This window comes from Acomys minous (genome assembly GCF_964271855.1).
Source record: "Acomys minous genome assembly, chromosome: 15".
NCBI classification, from domain to species: domain Eukaryota; kingdom Metazoa; phylum Chordata; class Mammalia; order Rodentia; family Muridae; genus Acomys; species Acomys minous.
Window position 1 is genome coordinate 77,884,087 of NC_140497.1, and position 21,143 is coordinate 77,905,229.

General features: G+C 39.4%; 1 protein-coding gene across 2 annotated transcripts in view; it reads left to right on the top strand.

Annotated features, from left to right (window-relative positions):
- Positions 1-21,143, top strand: part of CFAP299 (cilia and flagella associated protein 299) — a 451,865-nt gene that overhangs the window by 427,564 nt on the left and 3,158 nt on the right. For both annotated transcript variants that reach the window (XM_084759751.1, XM_084759752.1), the window contains one exon: positions 9,271-9,400. In XM_084759751.1, the coding sequence (XP_084615877.1) occupies positions 9,271-9,400 (130 nt within the window). The remainder of the gene's footprint in view (positions 1-9,270; positions 9,401-21,143) is intronic.

Consider the following 21,143-nt stretch of genomic DNA (forward strand, 5'->3'; position numbering starts at 1 on the left):
TGTTTCTTTGTCCAAAAATGTAGTGTCCACAGGTGTGTGACTTATATGAGAGTCTTAAGTTCAGTTCCATAGGTCAGCAAGTCTGTTTTTATTTCAGTGCCAATTATTTTCCTTACTATAGTTCTAGAGTACAGCCTGGATGCTGGGATGATGGGACTTCAAGCAGTTCTTTTATTATTCAGGATTGTCTTATGTGAAGTTGAAGACTGTTTTTTGCAATTATGAAGAGATGATTGGAATTTTAATGGAGTTTACACAGGGAATGAAGCTATTTAAACCAGTCTACAACTGGTGTTTTAATGTAAAGATAGACAGTGGATAAATAACATTATGTGTATTGACAAGTGTTTAACGGATCAGAAATAGGTAAAGGCATTAGGAAGTGATTATACATTAGAAGAAAATGTTGATTCATGTGCCAAGTAAGGTAAAGGCAATAGTGTAGATAAACTAATAAAATATACTAAGTGCCAACTAAAAGTAACCAAAGAAAGGCGACTAACAGAACATCTGGCTTTGAGTCTTCTAATGTACACTAGATATCTGAACTTGAAATTTTAATTATACTCTTTCAACTCCATCTCTTTCATCTATGTGGTAAGGAAATAGTAAGAATGCAATGTTATGATTATAATTAGCTACATATTTAAGGAAGTGGCATAGTGTCTGACATTATTAGGACAATCTAAGCAGCAAACTCCATGATCCTCTGTCTCTTACAGTCTTTCTGCCCCATCTTCCACAATGTTCTCTGAGCTGTAGGTATGAGAATATTTCGTAGATATATCCATTTGGACTGGGTTTCACAACTCTGGATTTTGATTGGTTTTGGTTTCTGTAATAGACTCCAAGGTGGGAAAGGGAAGGGAGAGATGATGTAATTATATTATATCAAAATGAAAGAACAATACTTGAAAGCTGACATAGTACTTTTAAATATGGTGTGTGTGTGTGTGTGTGTGTGTGTGTGTGTGTGTGTGTGTGTGTGTGTGTGTCCCTATAATTTTCTATGACAACGGCTTTTTCATTGTTCTTGTCTCTTTGGATCCCTACACTCTCTTTTCACCATGGACCCATAGCCAGTATTATTCTATCTTAGGAAAACCAAATCTGTTCCTTAATTTTCAGATAACTCTGAAATGTTATGCTTATTTTCTTATTTCTTTCACACATATGTTCTTAAAAATGAACTCTAATTCAGAAACCTTTCCTCATCCTCCCTTTAATTCTCTATTATCTGGCTTTTCTCATATATCATTACAATTGACCTCCCTATAATATCCTTCAAAGTGCCAATGTTTATTGATTGTTCATACTTCATCTAATTTATATGCCATTTCTCACCGTTGTGTATGTTGATGGGTTTGTTTGATTGGTTATGGTTTTTTTTGCATGCTGGAGACTCACCTTGCTAGGCAAGTGTTCTACCACTGGCAATGAAGCTTCAGTCCTTTCTGTTGTCCTTTGTAAGTGTGCGCATTTTTTTGCATGTGTTCCTCCCTCCCTCTCTCCCTCTCTCCCTCCCTCCCTTCTTCCCTCCTTTCCTTCCTCTTTTTTCTTATCCTTCTTTCTTCTGTAAGAAGTCTATGATTTTTATTCTCAATTTCAGTTATTTCTGCATCAAAATGCTACATTTAACTATATTTTTCTTTTTTAATATATTTTATTAATTTATCCATATTACATCTCGATTGTTAGCCCATCCCTTGTATCCTCCCATTCCTCCCTCCCTCCCATTTTCCCCCTTACTCCCCTCCCCTTTGTCTGTGACTGAAAGGGACCTCCTCCCCCTGTATATGTTCATAGAGTATCAAGTCTCTTCTTGGTAACCTGCTGTCCTTTCTCTGAGTGCCACCAGGCCTCCCCACTAAGTGGACCAGATGTTAGTGTGAAAGTCAGTCCCCACTGTCTACTCAACTGTGGAGAATGTCCTGTCCATTGGCTAGATCTGTGTCAGGGTTCAATGTTTACTGCACATATTGTCCTTGGTTGGTGCCATAGTTTGAGCAGGACCCCTGGGCCCAGATCCTCCTGTCATAATGTTCTTTTTGAAGGTTTCTAGGACCCTCTTGATCCTTCTATTTACCCATTCTCCCATGCTTCTGTCACCTAAAGTCCCAATAGGATGTCCTCCCCTCTGTCCCACTTTCCTGATAAGTGAAGACTTTCATGGGACATGCCCCTTGGGCTAGTGTCTAGATATAAGTGAGTATATACCATTTGACTCTTTCTGCTTCTAGGTTAACTCACTCATTATGACCATTTCTAGTTCAATCCATTTGTCCACAAATTTCGGGAATTCTTTGTTTGTTTTTAATAGCTGAGTAGTATTCCATAGTGCAAATGTACCACAGTTTCTTTATCCATTCCTCTACTGAGGGACACTTAGGCTGTTTCCATGTTCTGGCTATTATGAATAAAGCTGCTATGAACATGGTTGAGCAAATGTTCTTGTTGTGTGCTGGAGCATCTTATGGGTATATTCCAAGGAGTGGAATAGCTAGGTCTTGAGGAAGCCTTATTCCCAGTTTTCTGAGATAGCGCCAGATAGATTTCCAAAGTGGCTGTACTAGTTTGCATTCCCATCAGCAATGAAAGAGTGTTCCTCCCTCTCCACATCCTCGCCAGCATGTGGTGTCACTTGAATTTTTGATCTTAGCCATTCTGATGGGTGTAAGATAGAATCTCAGAGTTGTTTTGATTTGCATTTCCCTGATGACTAAGGAGGTTGAGCATTTCTTTAAGTGTTTCTCAGCCATTTGATATTCCTCTGTTGAGAATTCTCTGTTTAGTTCCAAGCCCCATTTCTCAATTGGGCTATTTGGTTTGGTGGTGTTTAATTTCTTGAGTTCTTTATATATTTTGGATATTAGACCTTTGTCAGATGTAGGGTTGGTGAAGATCTTTTCTCAGTCTGTAGGCTGTTGCTTTGTTCTGTTGACAGTGTCTCCTGCCTTACAGAAGCTTCTCAGCCTCATGAGGTTCCATTTATTAATTGTTGACCTTAAGGCCTGGGCTGTTGGTGTTCTGTTCAGGAAGTTGTACCCAGAAAACCCATTTTCTTTCATAGAGACACATTAATCATAGGACCTAATGGGATGTGCTATGTACTGATTCATGTTGTTAGAGAATATTTTAGTGAGTTTAACTTAGATCTGCTTATGCACAGGAGACTGTGCCAATGTTTAACTATTCTTTTCTACTTCCTCTTTTTTCTTTATAAAGTTTATCATCTCAAGTTTCATCTTTTATTGCACTCGTTTGTTATATCTTTTCCACTTTTGAATTTAGATTCTTGTATTGATACCACAGATTCTTCACATGTATTATTTCATCAACAGAAATGTCTTAAAGCTTCCAATACCCATATGCTAGGTTTACGCAATTGATATGCACTTGGAGTCTATAGTGTGCCAGGCATTAGCTTAGAGGAGGTGTCAGAAACAGAAGCGTAAACAACAAAAGCCAAGCTCTCTGCTTTCATTTCCTTGGGTGTTTCCCAGGGATGTCAAAGTTCAATCTGTTCAGAAGTTAACTGACACTGCTTTCATTCTTCTGTGTTTTATATCCAAGTGAATTATTCCATCTCTCGGAGACTCAAGCGGAAATACCAGCATAAATCTAGACACTTGTCCTTGTCACTTACATACGCAGTGTGTCCATCCACAACAGAATGAGCATCTTCTTAAATCCAGGCCTTTGTCTTTCCCTTTTTATATAACTCAGGATTGCATGAACCAGTTTGTCTTCTTCTCAAAGCAGTGACCTACACTGCTTCTAAGTTCTTCTTTCCAAACCTACGCAGTGAGCAAGTTACTTCACTGCCACCATTCCTCCGTGGCCATCTTCTAGGAATAGTTTGGTCATCACCTCACTGCGTCATGGAAGGAGCACTGTGGTCTGCCTGTTCCCCAGAGTTGTCTTCCCTAACGGGTTTTGTGTGTGCTGTAGGTAGCCCAAACACCTAAAACGCAGTTTTCATTATAGTGTTGTCATGTTTCGTGTGCCCATGCCTTCTCATGTGCTCTCTTTGCTTACCTACCCTTCTTCACCTTCTTTTTAGCCTGGCATGTGATGTATAAATACTTACTATGAGCCTTACTTTCCACTGCAAAATCTCCTAGCCCCTGACTTTGAACAGCAAGAACACTTGCTCTCTTGGCTCTTGAACAAAACTTGCATAGTGTTCACACATATCCTCTGCTACCTAACTCTGGGAAAAGACTCTTTCTCCCTTATTTCCTATTCTTCATATAAGCTGAAAAATCCTAGAAGTCTAGATTTAACTGTATGTTTAATCTATTTCAATATTGCATTTAATCACAGAGCCGGTGAGGATCTAACCTACTAAAGAATTGAGATCGTTCAGTTTCTTCCTCCTGTGTTTCAACCAACTGAAGATGTAATTGAATCATTTTAACTTGGCCCTGGGACAAGGACAGATGACTAGTGAGCACATGGATGAGAAATGAGGGCTTGTGATCATATCATCATTAATAAGAGCGTTAACCAAATAATTCAGAATATATATCAGAATGAGCAGAAAGAATACAAAGTCCTGTGATCTTATGTGTAAAATCATTGTATCCAGAAAACCCATTTTCTTTCATAGAGACACATTAACCATAGGACCTGATGGGGTGTGCTGTGTACTGATTAGTGTTGTTAGAGAATATTTTAGTGAGTTTAACTTAGATCTGCTTATGTGTATTGATGTTCTGCTTGCACGTATGGCTGTGCACCGTGTGCATGTCTGAGATCCATGGATAGCAGAAGAGGACACTGGATCCCCTGAAACTAGAGCTACAAACAGTTTCGAGCCATGATGCGGGTGCTAGGAATCAAACCCAGGTGCTCTAAAAGTGCAACCAGTACTCTTAGCTCCTGGGTCATCTGCAACCACATAGTGTGAAATTTAAAACCTTAATGAATCTAAAAGTATCTGAGGTTTTAAAAATTTCTTTATCTCCTTTACCTTCAGCATCTAATCCTATACTGTCTTTCTCCAACAAGTGTATCAGAGGCCTAAAATTATTGGTGATTTTTTATCCAAGATTTTTATGATGATAAATTAACTTAAATTGTTCACCTAGAAAAAGTAATGTTTTAGATATAAGGATAAGAACAATATTATTTCAAAATTAATATTGTCAAATTTATCTTCCATAGGGATGAGACATCTCATTGGTTATACAATACCAAGTTGTCAGTCCTGAAGACATATACATAATAGCAGCATTAAATAGCTCAGCAGGTTGTATTTATATATGCATTCATATATATGCAACATATATAATAATAATAATAATAATAATAATAATAATAATAATAATAAGCCATGAATTTGAAAGGAAGAGAGATGGAGTGGCCCTGGGAAGGATATGAGAGAGGAGACAGAGGGAAGAAATATACCATTTATAATTTAAAATAAATTATATAGTTTATTCTAATTTAAAATAAAACAAATTTTTATAATACATGATATTTGCAAATTAAAAATTTATAATTTTTGCAAAGATTCATTAAAAAGAAAAGTCAGCAAAACTTGAAAATTATTCAATAAAATTTAATACTTTATTATCCTTGACTCAAGAACATTTGAAAATTTCAGGAACCTCGGTTTTGAAATAAGGATGTCTTATATCATTGTTAGTGCTACCATCATCAGGAACCCAGAGAATTAAGTGAGAGAAAATAGAACTAGTAAGAATATTATTTCAAAATAGCTATTTGCAAAATAAATATTGACATATGAATATACAGCCTTAAGTAATATATATCATCTTGAAGTTATAGCAAGTACTATACCCAGTTCATATAGAATGTATAGAACAATGACAATATGTGAAATTGCAAAGAATAACCAGATAAGTCACTCACCCCACTAGTTCCTGCTGGCTTCCCAGCAGGCATTGCTGCAGGCAGAAGAGGCTAGCTGTGCTGATAGCAGAGATGGAGACCACGAAGCAGCAGATTATACAATTAATCTCAAATTCTCAAAATAAAATTAGGGAAGAAAACTAAATGAATTTTTATTTTTGTAAGATTCACAATGGTGTCAAATTTGATTCATGAAACATTAACTATTTGACAAATTTCAACTAATCATCTGTCTTATATTGGTATGAACAGAACATGAAAAGGTTGAAAATGCATATTATCGTTTATAATTTTTATGATAAAAGAAGCATCACAGATCATTGCATGGAGTAAAATTAGAGTTGAGAAATAATGCTAGACAAATGCCCACATTTATGTTGGAGCCACAGACTATATATGGTTTCCTTTTTTGCATTTTCAAACACAGAGGCCATGCTAACCCATTTGCACTAGAGTCTTTCCAGCCAGCTCAGTTCCTTAGTCCTCGGCTTTCATAAAACTGCACATCTTCAGCACCTGGCTTCCTGCCGTCTCCTTTTCAGCTGGTTGGACGGAGAGAAGACCATGGACATTTGTATTGGTACTGATGAAAAGTGGCCAATATGACTTCTCCTCATGCCCCACTGGCTAAATCTCTACTGTGTGGTACACTGCAAGGAAGGGTTGAATTATAGTCTGCAGGGTTACTCATGAAGAAAGTAAACATTTGTATGTCAGTAACTGGCTCTCTCCTGTGGAAGAACTTCCCAAAGCCTGAAGTCTGTTCAGGAAGAAGAAATTGGGTCTGGGAGCAATAGGCTGGACTTTTAAAACCTGATGGGTGCCATTTTTTTTGTCAGTTCTACATGTACAGGAGGCTGATTTTGTACCTTTCCCCTGGGGCCGGTGAAAAGTTGAGGGAATTAATTAGACTTACAACAAGATGATCCTGCAGCTGTTGTTAAGTAATTCTCTTTACTAAACACTAAACACTAGCTATGAAAACTGGCAGAAAAATGAAGCTACTTAGAAAGAAAAAGTATTGACAAACAATAACTTCATCAAAAGCATCGCACACTATACAAATTCAATTTTTATACAAAGAGTGGGTTTTTGTTGTTGTTGTTATTTTATTAATAAAACCTGACTGGGTTTCCATAAGACTTAACCTGAGGTCTGAGCAACAAGATAGGAATGTGCGATTTACCGTGCCACTGTAGGCATAATTATGACTCAGGAGCCATGCTGGGATTATCTCTATCTTTACATCTCATAAATAATTATTTAGACACATATGTCAAGTTGAAAGGCACATCATGTCCCCCATTCTAATGTATTGATGTCGTAACTGGAAGGTGAGGTCACATTATCTTCTTTCTTCAGGTGAAACTGAACTAGAAACCCTAGTTTGGAAGGATGCAGATCAAACTAGCTGCCAGGACTTTGTGACACTCTAGCCCCTAAATCCCCCCAAACTCAGCTTTGCCCCTGATGCTCGTGTCCTACTGGACATGGTGCCTCTCATCTTAGTGTCACTCTTGAGTACTAGCTGAAGGGTGGGCAGGAAGGTGCAATGCCCAAATTCATATATTAGTTTCCAATATAGAGATGCTTCCTGGTACTTTCGAACAAACTGACTAAAGCACAGTGGTGCTTAGAAGCCACCTTTTCTCACTCTGCCTCTGAAAGAGGAGCCACTCGCAAGGTCTGCCTTCCCAGTGACAAAGGCATAATGTCTGTGCAGTCAGCTCTGAGTATTGGTATTTGTCAGCTCTGAGTTAGGGTTTCCGCTTCTGTGAAGAAGAGATCAACTCCCATAAAGGAAAACATTTGACTTGGGCTGGCTTGCAGTTCAGAGGTTTAGTTGATTGTCATCATGGTGGGAAGCATGGTTGCATGCAGACAGACATGGTGCTGGAGAAGCACCTTAGAGTTCTACATCTGGATCTTCAGACAGCAGCAAGAGAGTGACAGTAGGCCTGGCTTGAGCATTTGAAACCTCAAAGCCCACCCCCAGGGACACACTTCCTCCAACAAGGCCACACCTACTCCAGCAAGGCCACGCCTACTCCAGCAAGGCCACACCTACTCCAACAAGGCCAGACTTCCAATAATGCCACTCCCTGTGAGTTTATGGGGGCCAATTCCATCCAGAACACCACAGTGAGTTACTATATTTTCAGATAATACCACATAGGTTATAGGTAATACCAAAATCCCACAAACTATAACAATTCAGAGAGAATTTAGGGTCATCTCTTTCAGAAGGAAAAAGAGTAGTGGGCCAAACAACTCAGAGGCAGAGTGGGGGAAACTAAGTAAAAATGCACACAACGATGCCTGTAGAAATGACTCCACAGTACAGAACATGTGGTGCTTTCCTGGCGGGTCCTATTTCTCTTCCCAATATCCATTTACACAGGTCACAACTACCTGGAACTACACCTCCAAGGGACCTGACACCTCTGGCCACCACTTACACCTGGACTCACACACACAAAAAATAAATCTATTTTTAAAAATTTAAAAACATATACTACAGAAATTGAAAGACAGACCTATAAGATATATACCTTGATCTTTGTCATTTTAAAAGCAAGTGTAGCATTAGAAATGTCTTGATGAGAGTAAGACACATTAAAGAAAACATACTGTGGCTTCGTTCAGCTCGAAGGGCAGTATTGTATTCAGCTTTGGCAAGTGAAAACAACATGTGGGAAAAGCTAGAAATCTTCCATAGGATGTTTTAAAGATAAAATGCTAGAATAGTTGAATAGTTGTAGGAGCATGTGGAGGCTTTGAGATGCCCAGTTCTGAGCTGAGATATTGCCCCCATGATGCATGAATTGTAAGCCCTTGGCCTTGCTAGTCACCGTGCCTTGCCTCCTGGCTTTCTCTGAAAAGAGCAACGTCCTACGGATATCCCCTTAGAATACATCAAAACATGTCCGTCCTACGATAACCACTCAAACACAAGTCCCTCCACTCCCTGGGAAATGAATTGAAATAGAGATCCTGGAAGAAATAAATCATTGTGAACTTGGTTTAAGTGGAAAGAGGTGACTTCATCTGCCCTTCCTTCCACTGAACAGTCTCTTTATACCCTGAAGAGTCTGCAGTGGAACAAATAATCTTAAATTGCATCAATTTTCTCCTTGACTTCCTGTGAATATAATATTGGAATAAGTCTTAAGTCTTACAGTGTCCAATCCAGGAAATCATGTAAAATCATTTTAAGTGCATATCTAAATAATTGGAGAATAACCCTGTGTAATCTTTCTGCTAGAATTCACATCTCAGGTGCGTTCTCCATGGTTATCCTTGAGAACAAGCCAACCCAAGTATTTCCTAAAGGGTATGTCATTTTAATGTGTTATACATCCTGATTATTTATAACTGTTTACTTTACAGCTTTTACAACTGGGATAGCCATATTGCTGTGTGCAATTCCAGCCCAAATTATCAAGTGATTGCTGACAACCCTGAAGGCTTGCTTTTTGAATATAAAAGAGACAAAAAAATTCTCAATGTTGACCCAAAGGTAATTATGATTTATACTTATATATTTCTTCAAAATGTGTTATAGTCAAAATTTTCTTAAGTGTTTAACACCCTTACAGCTTAGAAGTGTTGTATGTTTGTTTTGTAGCTTTGAGTTGAAAAATTTGCTTTGAAACATGAGCATTCTAAGACAAAGTTAAGGAAGAAGGAAGGAGTGAGAAAGAAAAAGAGAGGGAAGGTAAGAAGAAGGAAGGAAGGAAGGAAGGAAATCATACAGGCAAGCATTTCTCCAAAGTTTGGTAGATTGTGAGAAGAGTTTAGGCAGGATTGAATTAAACCTTCTAAGTGGCACGATTTATCCCTCGAAGAGCAGATTTAGATTAGAGAACAGACAGGCAGTCTGTCTGCTCTGATCCTGGTGAGTTCGAGTCTTCTCGGTTATCATTAGTGGCAAGGGATCCTCACCTTTTATTTATACTCGGAATTCTTATCCCTCTCTATATATGACTAACATTGAAAAACTGCCTAAAAATCCTGGAAAGGTGATTTTTACCTATAATCTCAGCAACTGGGAAACTGAAACAGAAAGTTGCCATGAAGTAAGGCCAGCGGGAGATACACAGTGAGCTCTAGACCAGCCTTGGCCAAAGAGAGACTCTGTCAGAAGACCAACAAGGATCGAAAAATAAATATGCCTGTTAATGTACTTCTCAGTGTTACTTTAGAAAATATTTCATTAAAATATTTTAAAGACTTGTCCTGTAATACTTTGAATTTTATCAAGGACAACTATTTAGATATTATATAATTTCAAAAGCTAAGAACACCTCCTTAATTTTGATCATCATTTGTATGTCTAGGGATAAAAGTTAAAACCTTGAGTAACATTGTTACACACTAGAGTTGTTTGGGTATTGATTAGCTTTTGTGGTTTTCTCTTTTTGCCTTTGTTTTTTGACTTGGGTTTGTTGTTGGTAATGTTCATTCACATGACAATATCAGTCTAAAATTCAAAGACAAGTAAAGTAATTTTCCAAATATAAAGCTTTCAGAATTGTGCAATATTCAAGGGATAGAGGCAAAGAGAACCCAAAGGCCAAAGTATAGACAGTCAGATTCTAATTTTGTCAATGCAATATGCTCTGTAACTAGGGGTCCAAAGAATGAATTAATGAAATTATTCAAGAAGTAGTGTTGACTGTGATCACATTCAGATGGAAGAGCAGATTTCAGCTGGACAGAAACTGCTTCCCTCCTGCATGTCAGTCTAGACAATAGCGTCCAAGGTGCCTGACCCAGGACCAGTGTGAGCTGTTCTGGAGCCCAAATGGTCCTCAGGCATGGGTAAAACAAACCTCCCTGGTGTAATATACAGAAATTATGCTTTTTCTGCCTTCAAAGATATATTTCCCAATACTTTCTGCACATAAGTTTGCTCATGTTCCATGGCTCAGGTGTGGCTAGATGTGTTTTATCTAGCTCTTTTAATGTCTGGGAAGTGTCATTTTTTTTTCTCAGGTGCCCATGGACCCAACTATAAACATGGGTTCTGGGACCAGGAAAGGAGATATTAGATGAATAGATAATGAACCTCTGTCCAATGCTGTTTCCTTTGAGGAAACACTACTCCTTTCTTTACCACAGATCTCTCCTTAACGAAGTGAGGAACTGGGAACTCTGTGGCCATGTTTATTAGGAGTATCTGAGAACTCTTAAATTTGGTAAAAGGCTTCTGCCTAGTGGTGCCTCTTGTGTAAAATGTTGACATGTGATTAGATGATGTTAGGACAGAAAGCTGAATTAACAGCATCCATAGAGGTTTTCCCTTAGAAGCTATGGCATATATTTAAGGAAAAACTTTTAAATTATTAACAGCTTCCCTATGATTTTGTGGAAACAGTGCTTAAATAAGCTTGAACAATACATTACTAACCACCTTGACAGACAGACACTGGGGCTCTGTTTTATTTTTTTTTAATTTTTTATTAATTTATTCTTGTTACATCTCAATGGTTATCCCATCCTTTGCATCCTCCCATTCTTCCCTCCCTCCCATTTTCCCTTATTCCCCTCCCCTATGACTGTTCCTGAGGGGGACTTCCTCCCCCTGTATATGCTCATAGGGTATCAAGTCTCTTCTTGGTAACCTGCTATCCTTCCTCTGAGTGCCCCCAGGTCTCGCCCTCCAGGGGACATGGTCATATATGAGGCACCAGAGTTCATGTGAAAGTCATACCCCACTCTCCACTCAACTGTGGAGAATGTTCTGTCCATTGGCTAGATCTGGGTAGGGGTTTAAAGTTTATGACCTGTATTGTCCTTGGCTGGTGCCTTAGTTTGAGCGGGACCCCTGGGCCCAAATCTGCCTATTGGGACTCTGTTTTAGTCGGCAGTGCACATGAAGGATAGATGTAACAAGGAATTGATGCATACAATTTCTCAAACATACTTAACAAAAACTTCCAAAATCATTCATCATGAGATTTAATGAAACTTTGTCAACAATACATGAAATACTCAATTTCCTTTTTGTAGAAGAAAGATTTAATTAGAAGGAAATGTTTTTTAAATCTTGGAGAAAGAACCAGTTTGTGAGTAACAAGTCAAGGACAGAGTCAGTAAAACATCTGGCCATAAGTGAATAATTTCCTCATCTTAAAAGTTCGATTTTCAGATTAATTTTATCTTTTTGATCTTGGGAAAAATAAAATTAATGTCAGACATTCTAGAAAGAAACACTGGCTTCATTATCAAGAAACAAACTTGTGGGCCACTATGCACGGACCACGTTGCCTTGAGAGACTCACATCATCTTCCTGTCTGTGAGTACTCACAGACAGAGGTGAGGCTTTGTGTTTGTGTGTTTTATCTCATTCATCCTTAGACTCTTTCGAATGCCCCGGCTTGACATGTTCTCAACTGAGCCCAAGAAGGAAAATCTTCATTAGTGATTCCGCCACTTGCCCATGACTTATAATTCAAGAAGCTTCTCCCTGGAGAGGAAGTAACCTAAGAGATCTGGCACCCTCTTCCCAAATATAAGTAAAATAATGCAGACTTTATGTTTAAATAGTAGGCATTAAATTAGCCTGTATGCCCCCATATAAATTGTATCCTCCATTCAAAGTGGCCTGATATTCTGTATTTCACAAGTCCAACATAACACTTCTTATAAACTTACCAAGGAACTAAGAAATGCAATAAAGTGTATGTTATAACTAGAAATTATAAAAGTCACAGTTTTATATTTAGTATTTCTCATAATCATTTTACTTCAATTTTTTCCAAAGCAAACATTTTGTGATTCAGGCAGGTCCGGTGCTGTGAAACACCATGAGGACACAGCTCACTTTTCCTATTCTTTTCCTTTGCCCAAAATGCTTGATGCCTCAAATTAGAGAGGTCACGATCAATAAAAGGTGGAAACAGCGGTAAACAGGATGTGTTTCCTTTGCACAACAGATGTAGCCTCATTAATTCTAAAGTGTAGTTCCCACGAAACACAGTTGTTTGTGAATGGAAGCAGTCAGAAAACGAAAATTGTGCAGGTCTTAGAACCAGTAATATGAGTTCATGGGTTAAGAAATTCCAAATGCAGCTAAGAGATTGGGTGCATTGAAAACAGGACCACTGGCTTTAACCTCCCTGCAGCTGTATAACATCTGGAACAAATAAGACAAGTTTCTATTTTTGAGTGAAGAATGCTTGTCTGAGTGATTCACACCCACCAAAATGTTTCCAGTATATTATCTTAGAGGGTGAGTGGAAGCAGTTTGCACTCACTCCTCTGCATTATCTGAACAAATGGGGCTGGGGGGGGGAGAAGCATTTTTTTCCTTTTAGTTAAAAAAAAAATAACCACAGAAGGCAACCTTACCATAACATGGGTGCACATAAAAACAAGCTCCTCCATCAAGGAGCTTAGGGAGATGAGGTTCAATCATTACAACAGAGGGAAAGCTTTCTTAGTTGCACTAGCTCCCCTGGCTTTCCCCTCCCTGTCTCCAAAATGGAAGTGGCTCATGAGAACCCATCACTGCAAAAATTATTTAATTACTAGGTGCTCAAGGGACTGGGGAAGCAACTCAGACCGCAAAACACTTGGCATAGAAGCATGAAAACCCATGTCCGGATTCCGGGTGCCTACAGAAATAGCCAGACGCAGGGGTGCAAGTCTATATTCTAGAGCTTGAGATGATCTCTCTCTGGCTGGCCACTCTAGCCAGTTACTGAGCTACAGCTTCAATAAAAGACCCTGGCTCAAGACGGTAAGATAAAGAGCAAATGAGAAAGATGTGTGATACTGTCCTCTCGCCTCTACATACATGTACCAACATCACACATATATAGACATACATGAACATCTACACCCATACACAACACACGTACACAAAGTAGTCACTGAATAAAGGAATGGTTCTCTTTGAAAGAAAATGATGACATGACAATAAAGAATTCAGTGACTTGTACCACTGGTGCCGGATGTAGCAATGGCAGTGTGAACTAGCACAGCCACCAACCAGTACAGTCTGTGAGACAAAAATAACTTCAAGAATTCTCGTCAGAGAGAAGGTTCGGGGAGTCTTTATTTTTGTCTATGCTTCCAGATTTTTTTTCTGAAGTCAGAGAAATACATAATTTAAGGTGTTCTCAGTGAGAACATTAAATTAAAATGTAGTTTTGACTTCTGAACACACTCAAATAGCGTAAGTGCATACTTCAGATGACATGATTAAGAGTAGAGGTTTGCAATAGACGTAAAAATTAAATAATTATGAGACACCAAGGGGGAGACAAAGATGAGAAAGACTTCAGCCTTAGCCTTTTTGCTGCTTGTGGGTGCTTTTAGTTTTTGTTTTGTTTTGTTTTGTTTCATATTTTGTTTGAGGAAAACAGGCATGTCAAGACATAGCTTCAGTTAAAAGGAAGAAAAATTTAAGTCACAAAGACTGAGCTTGCACCTTGACAATTCAGAGAAAGAAGGAAGAAAGAACCTTTGACCTTGGGCTGGGAGCTGGTGAAAGAACTGGTGAGGGGACCGTGAAGAAATATCAGTGTATAGTGAGGGAGGAAATCTTATCCCTGTGACAAGGATGATTAAGAATTGAACTTGCAGAGCAGGTGAGAGAAGACAGACAAAGGAAATGTAATAATTCACTGTGCTATGGCCTCACCTGGGCAGGTGCAGTGGGAACTCAGCCCTAAGAGGTCATGACAAGGCTTGAGTACAGAAGACTGAGAGGACTGCTCTTGATAGGGAACAGAGAAATATGCCAAGGCTTGTGCAAAGAAATAATAGGATGTAAGTCCAGTGGCTGGAGGGTATAGAACCGAACATGCTGGGAGGAAAACCCAGCAGGTCAGCACAGCGTGAACACACCTGGAGAGCAGAGGATCTGAGATGGGTTTCTCCTTCACCTTCAGTTTCCCAACTAGCCTGACATTCCATGCAGCGGTACAACTTAGAGACTATGTGCTTCCTAGGAAGGTTTTTCAGTAGGTCTGACTTTACCCAGTTCTCTAAAAAGAATTGAGCTCTAGAGCAGAAGTCAGCATGGCTGTACACTAAGTGACTGATGGTAAAGCAAGCAATGCAGACATCACATCGAAAGAACTTAGAGGCAGGTGGGGTCTGTCTGATGCAGGGCTTTGACACAGCCATCCTTTCAAGGATCTTTGTAAGGCCCTTGAGCTCTCCACAGTAAGTCTCATCAGTGTTGTCTCACTTCCTATACATGGCTCAAGGAACCAGATTCATCCCTTATAACAGATTTCAAGTCAGCAATCCTGATCTTAAGTGTTTTAATTCAGTTTCATTCCTAAAGCCACACAAAACATTGACTAAAGGTGTTGTCCATGTTCCAAGAATCCTGGGAAACCCTTAAAAGAATGCCTCTCATGGTGCTTCTGACTGAAAAATCACTACAGAATTTTCCCTATCTATTTGGGCCATTACAGGAGAGGTGGAAAGTGTTGCAGGGTGGGGCCTATTCATGCTACTTTTGCTGTCTCAAAAATCCCCCTGTATGAAGTTCGTCTGCCCAGATGATCACGTGAAACAAAACTTAGAAATCAAAAGCTGTCAAATGCAAAGCAAGGCTCTTTCCAGGCTATTTGACTTTTGTTTTTCCAGTGCTAGTCATTACGCCCGTGTGTGGAGTGCACACAGTGACAACTGTAGAACAAATACACGGAATACTAAATATTTGCTAAAGAAATGAATAGTGCCAAAAATAACCTCAGACACTTTTGAGGTTGACTTCAGAATTCCTTAGGATCTCAAGCATTAGAAACATATAAAGCAAAACCTATTTGTAGCTGAAAACTACCAAGCATGGATTGCTTTTCTCTCATTGGTAGCTGCATCAATCCTGAGCAATCTTATGTGAGTCATGAAATACTGACCACTGACCAGGGCAGTGGCTGTGGGCAGGTGTGTCAGTGAATGAGATAGGCAACCATCGTATTATTTTCAGCTAATTGCCTAGATGTTATTATATATAAATTATTATATATTTTAGTACCTGTTACATATATTCTAAAAACGTGTTAAGCTCTCCTTCCTTCTTCTGTGAACAACAGAATGCTAGGTGACTAAGATTTTAAGTTAAATAAATGTGTCAAAACCACCTGTTCTCAGTTTTGCTTTTTTTTTTATTTAATTTGGATGATAGTTTCAGCAGTGCTAATGCCTCCCTCCTCAGCTCCAGAAACTCCCACCCAAGTGCTTTTAGCTATTGGTAGGAAGGGTGTTAATTGCCTCCTTCACTCTGCCTCCAGTCTCAGCATTCATTGACTCTAATTTCCCTTGGCACCCAGACCTTAACATCCCAGCCTCACAGGCTTGAAACTGCTGTTCTGGAGATGGAAGCCCATGGCATTCCTACCCCCTTGAGGCAGATGGTTCTAGTTTAATACCTTGCAGCTTGATGCCCTGGGGGAAACCCCTTAGCTTGACAATCTGTCTTTTTACAAGAGCCAGGTGCATTTCCCTCTGATCACTAAAAGCAAGAACCAAAGCGACACGCTAAACAGGGGGAGATTAAACAGCTTCTTCAGTCTTCAAGAATGTCTCCTTAAACTCCACTACACAGCTGGCTCACCCTGGGCCAGTGGACCAAGGGCCACTCACCCAGGCAGCCCCTCCATTTTTGGGTCTTTGCCTTTTCCTCACGAGGCTGCCTGTGAGCATTGCTTAACTATGGCACAGTCACAGTTCTTAAGTAAAGCTGAGATGGTGCCAACTTTCTGGGTTTGCTGCCTAAATTACTGAATATTTGGTTGATTGTAGCCCTAAAACACTCACATTCTAAGTGGCTTTTAAACATTTTCTCCCTTGGGCAATCACCTGGTATATCTGAACTGAAAGTCCACCACATATAAATTAAGTATTTACTCAACTAACTACTACTAAAATCAATGGCCTTAAGGAATCCATTAAAAATTGCATAATAGATCTTGGCTTTTATGAATTAAAACTCCTAAAACTTAAGTGCCATGTCCTCCTCTTGACCTGGAAAACTGATTTTAATTTTATATGCACTATTTATGGAATAAGCCCTAGAGATAAGCACAAGCTGTTAAGTGTCCAAGGCAAGAACTTACTTATGAAGTATAACAAAAGCAAGGCAAACTGGGGAAAAGAAATTTTCAAATCTATTATTTGAATTATTATATAGCTCTCAAAATTTGATGATAGTAGTAATAACTTCCTGCAATCCAAGGTGAACATCATCAGTGATATTCAATGTGCCTGTCCCAATAAGAAGCGAGAAAATTTTCCAGTCTCCTTTCTTGTTACCAACATGGTCTGTCACACAAGATGCCGGTGGGTGGTAGAACCAGGAGGAACTGGGGAATTAGGAGGCAGCGATCTGGGGGCAAGAGATTCAGTTCCACTCTTACTCACCTTTTCACAAAGTACACCATCAAATGCTAAGAACATGAGGAAGAGTGAAGAGTTAGTTTGCTACCAAGCAGAAACCTGAGACTGAACAGAGTAAACATTTCTTCTATGACTGAAAAAAAATCTGATTTCTTTTTTTCTTTTTAAAAAAATAACTTTTATTGAGTTTCTTCTTTGACATCTTCACTCATGTATAAAGGACATGTATTCTGGTTCCTGAAGCCAACCCTCTCTAACATCCCTCCCACCCCTATTAATCCTCCTTCTCCCTGCAGTGCTCAATTCCCTCACACACGTTGTGTTGTTGTTGTTGTTGTTGTTGTTGTTGTTGTTGTTGTTGTTGTTGTAACTGTTTTGTTTGGTTTGGGTTTTGTTGAGACTAAGTCTGACTTGGACCATCTATGTGACTGTGGATTTAGCAGTATCCATTGGAGCCTTGTGGGCTCCTCGCTGAATGAACAAGTCTACCACAGAATCCATCAGTAGCCAAGAGCTCAGCGGTGAGGGGTGGGCACTATAGCTCATAGCCCCTTCCTGATACTGAGAACCTGCTGATGAGCCCAGGGTCATGCAGGCCCATTGTAGGCAGCCACAGCTGCTGTGAAATAGTAACAGACATGCTCGGAACCAGACAGTTCATCCCTTTTTTCTGTCATCTTCTTGATGTGAAATTCTTTCTACCCCCTTTTCTGCAACGACCCCTGAGCCTAAGAGTGGTACGAATGCTGGGTTTACATACTGTCGGCACAAATGCTTCTCTGCGTTCACCACCGCTCACTGCTCCTCTGACTAAGGCTGTGGGCATATCCCTACATATTTAGAAGGCACCTTGGATTCATGACAGTATAGTTCAGCAGCAGTAGTAAGTTCACCCCTAAGACCGAAGACCTCCTCAGCCATAAGTTCATGACTGGATTTCCAGTGTTATGAATTCACTATTGTAGAGAGGCTCAAAACCCAACCAGAAAGTAGCAGGTCAGCCCCATAACAATCATGGCGCGATCGTACCTGCAGACACACTTTGCCTAGCAGGTTGGCATTGTGGATTATCAGATTCACTGCGGGCTTAAGCTATTGACGGCTTTCCTCCAAAGTTGTCTATATTATCAGTGGCACTATTATAGTTGGCCAATAGGAGAGAAACTTCCAGTCAGTTCACGTTTGATTTCTCTGTCCCTTGCACCCAAGATGTAAGGTGTCTTCAGCAATAGAGTCTTATCAGTTCTGGACAACCAAGAAGAGTGACTAAAGCTTGTACTGTTTGGGGAGCTTCTCACTGATATTTTTGCTTAATGACCAACCCATGGCTTTTGCAAGCATCATTATCCAGCTTTGCAGGATATCTCTTCTTCTTTCTCCTCCTCTTCCTCTTCTTCCTCCTCCTTCTCCTCCTCTTTTCTGTCTTCTTTCCCCCACCTCAGCTTACAAAATAGTAATTTGAAGTAAGACTCCTTATTATACATTCAGTAGTTGATGGAAATCTAGGCTGATTCCATTTATTAGCAAGTCTGAGAGCAATCAATGAATATGGATTACCAAGTATTTCTACATAGGATACACATTCCTTTGGGCATATGCCCAGAAGTGGTACAGTAGTCATATGGCAGATCTGTGCTCAGCTTTTTGAGGAACCTTCATACTGAGTTCCATAGTCCAGCACCAGTTTACCTTCTCATCAAAAGAAAATAGGAATTTCTTACTTCTCCTTATCCTCTCCAGCATATGAATCATTTGATTTCTTGATAATTTCCATTCTGACTATACTGAGATAGACTCTCAATGTGTTTGTTTTTGTTTTATCTTGTTATGTTATATTATATTATATTATTATCCCTTAGAAGCCTGTTAATTTTTAATGAGAGACAGAAAAGGAGAGAATCCAGATATGAAAGTCAATGAGGGGGAACTGAGATAAGTAGATGGAGGAGAGAGGAGTCGAGGGAGGGGAAATTGTAGCCAATATATATTAAGAAATTTTTATTTTCAATAAAAGAGGGGAAAGGAAACACTTTGCAATAGGGATAAGAAATTCTAATGTATGTGTATGAATAAATGCGGAATGAGCCTATTAAAATCAGTGCTAAAGCTCAGGTCCTTTGAAGTGAACACAATTACTTAACATTGCCCCTCATAAAGTATTTATCAGCTTTATAACATTGGCATAACTATTATTATCATAGATTAGAAATGACAAATATACAAGTAATCTAGACACTCATAATTTTTTGCCTATTTTAAAGTTTTTCACAGCTTTCTGTAATAGATTTCTCTCCTGTTATCATAATAATTTCATGAAAATAATATTTGATTATCAAATAAAGCTGGCTCCATTGTTTCTCCACCATTCCTTACTCAGCCAGAAAAGTACTGGTCAGCAATGCAAACACTCACAGCTGCTTTATAAACTGCAAGTCACACAACATTTTCCTTTTGATTGTTATTTGAGACAGGGCCTTACCATGTAGATCTGGCTGATCTGGAACTCACTTTGTAGATCAGGCTGGCCTCAAACTCCCAGAGAACTGCCTGCCTCTGCTTCCATAGTTTGAATTAACTGCATGAACCACCACACCCCAGTTTTCAACACCATGTAACTTTGAACAATAACAAAAAAAAAGATATTAAAATTTTCTGGAAATTTGCGTAAGGAATCTCAAGATGTGCTTTAAAAACCTTGATTTGTTGTCTTGGTAATAGGAAGCCAAGACCAAAACTCTTCCCATGAGATTATACCTACAATTACTATAAATTTAAGTAAATCTCTTTCCCTCCACTTGAGGTCCCCAAATATCTTTAGGTTACTTAGAGGTACTGCCAAAAAGATCTGAGGCTTGACCTCCACAAATAATAAATAAATAAATATATAAATAAATAAATGAATGCTAAACGTAGTTTTAAAATAGGCATTGCTTTCAAATGTGACCTTCAAGCTAAGGTCTTGGGTTTGTAATTTGCACAATTACAAACTCTCTTGTAAAAATAATGACAGTTTTTGTTGATGTTATACAAATTACTAAATGGCCATTGAGGGTGTAATGGAATTTAACGAGAACTTCTGAGCCCAAAGGAATGAGAGAGGAGGAGAGGATTCCATTTGTAAATGGTTCATTTCACTTTATGAGAGTAGAATCTAGACTTAATCCTGGTGTCAAAAGCTTTAACCCCATCTACTTGGGAGGCCAAGGGAGAAGGATTTCAAGACCTGCCTGGGCTGCCAAGCACAGTCAAGGACAGCCTAGAGAACTAAGGTAGACTCTGTCTCAAATATGGGGACAGATAGAGACAGAGATTTTAGAGGGCTGCAGGGAGGACACTAGAGCTGAAGATTCAATTCCAAGGACCTAAGAAAACAACAGGGCTTCAAAAAGATAGGGAAAAGGGAAGGAAGGAAGAAGAGAAGGGGGAGATTAAAATCCATTAGGTTTGTAGGGATCACTGATGGTTTAGGAAGGGAAAATTGTGTTCTTATGCATCACCATCAACAATACTGCAGGTGAACTGCACAAGAATTCTGTCTTTCAATCATTCAGGCCCGCTGCAATGAATTCCCACTGCACCGGGTCTGCACTAGTGTGCACTGCACATGCCATCCTTGCTTTAGACACAAACACTCCTGGAAATCTTGTCTTAGACTGTCGTTGAGCTGGCTGCGCTGTCTAGCCCATGTCAGCTCAGCTCAGAAGGGCCCGTGCCAAAGGCACTAGGTACAGCTCCAGTCCCTGAGTGTCGGGGACTGCTATTCCCTGCTGAAGAGATTCCGGCAACACACCAAAGAAAACACTGCAGATGACAGGGCTGGAAATGACTGTGGTTGAGACAGGACTAACGGAGTTTCAAGGTGAGCAGCCTGGAGTGATACACTTTATTTCAGGGAAAA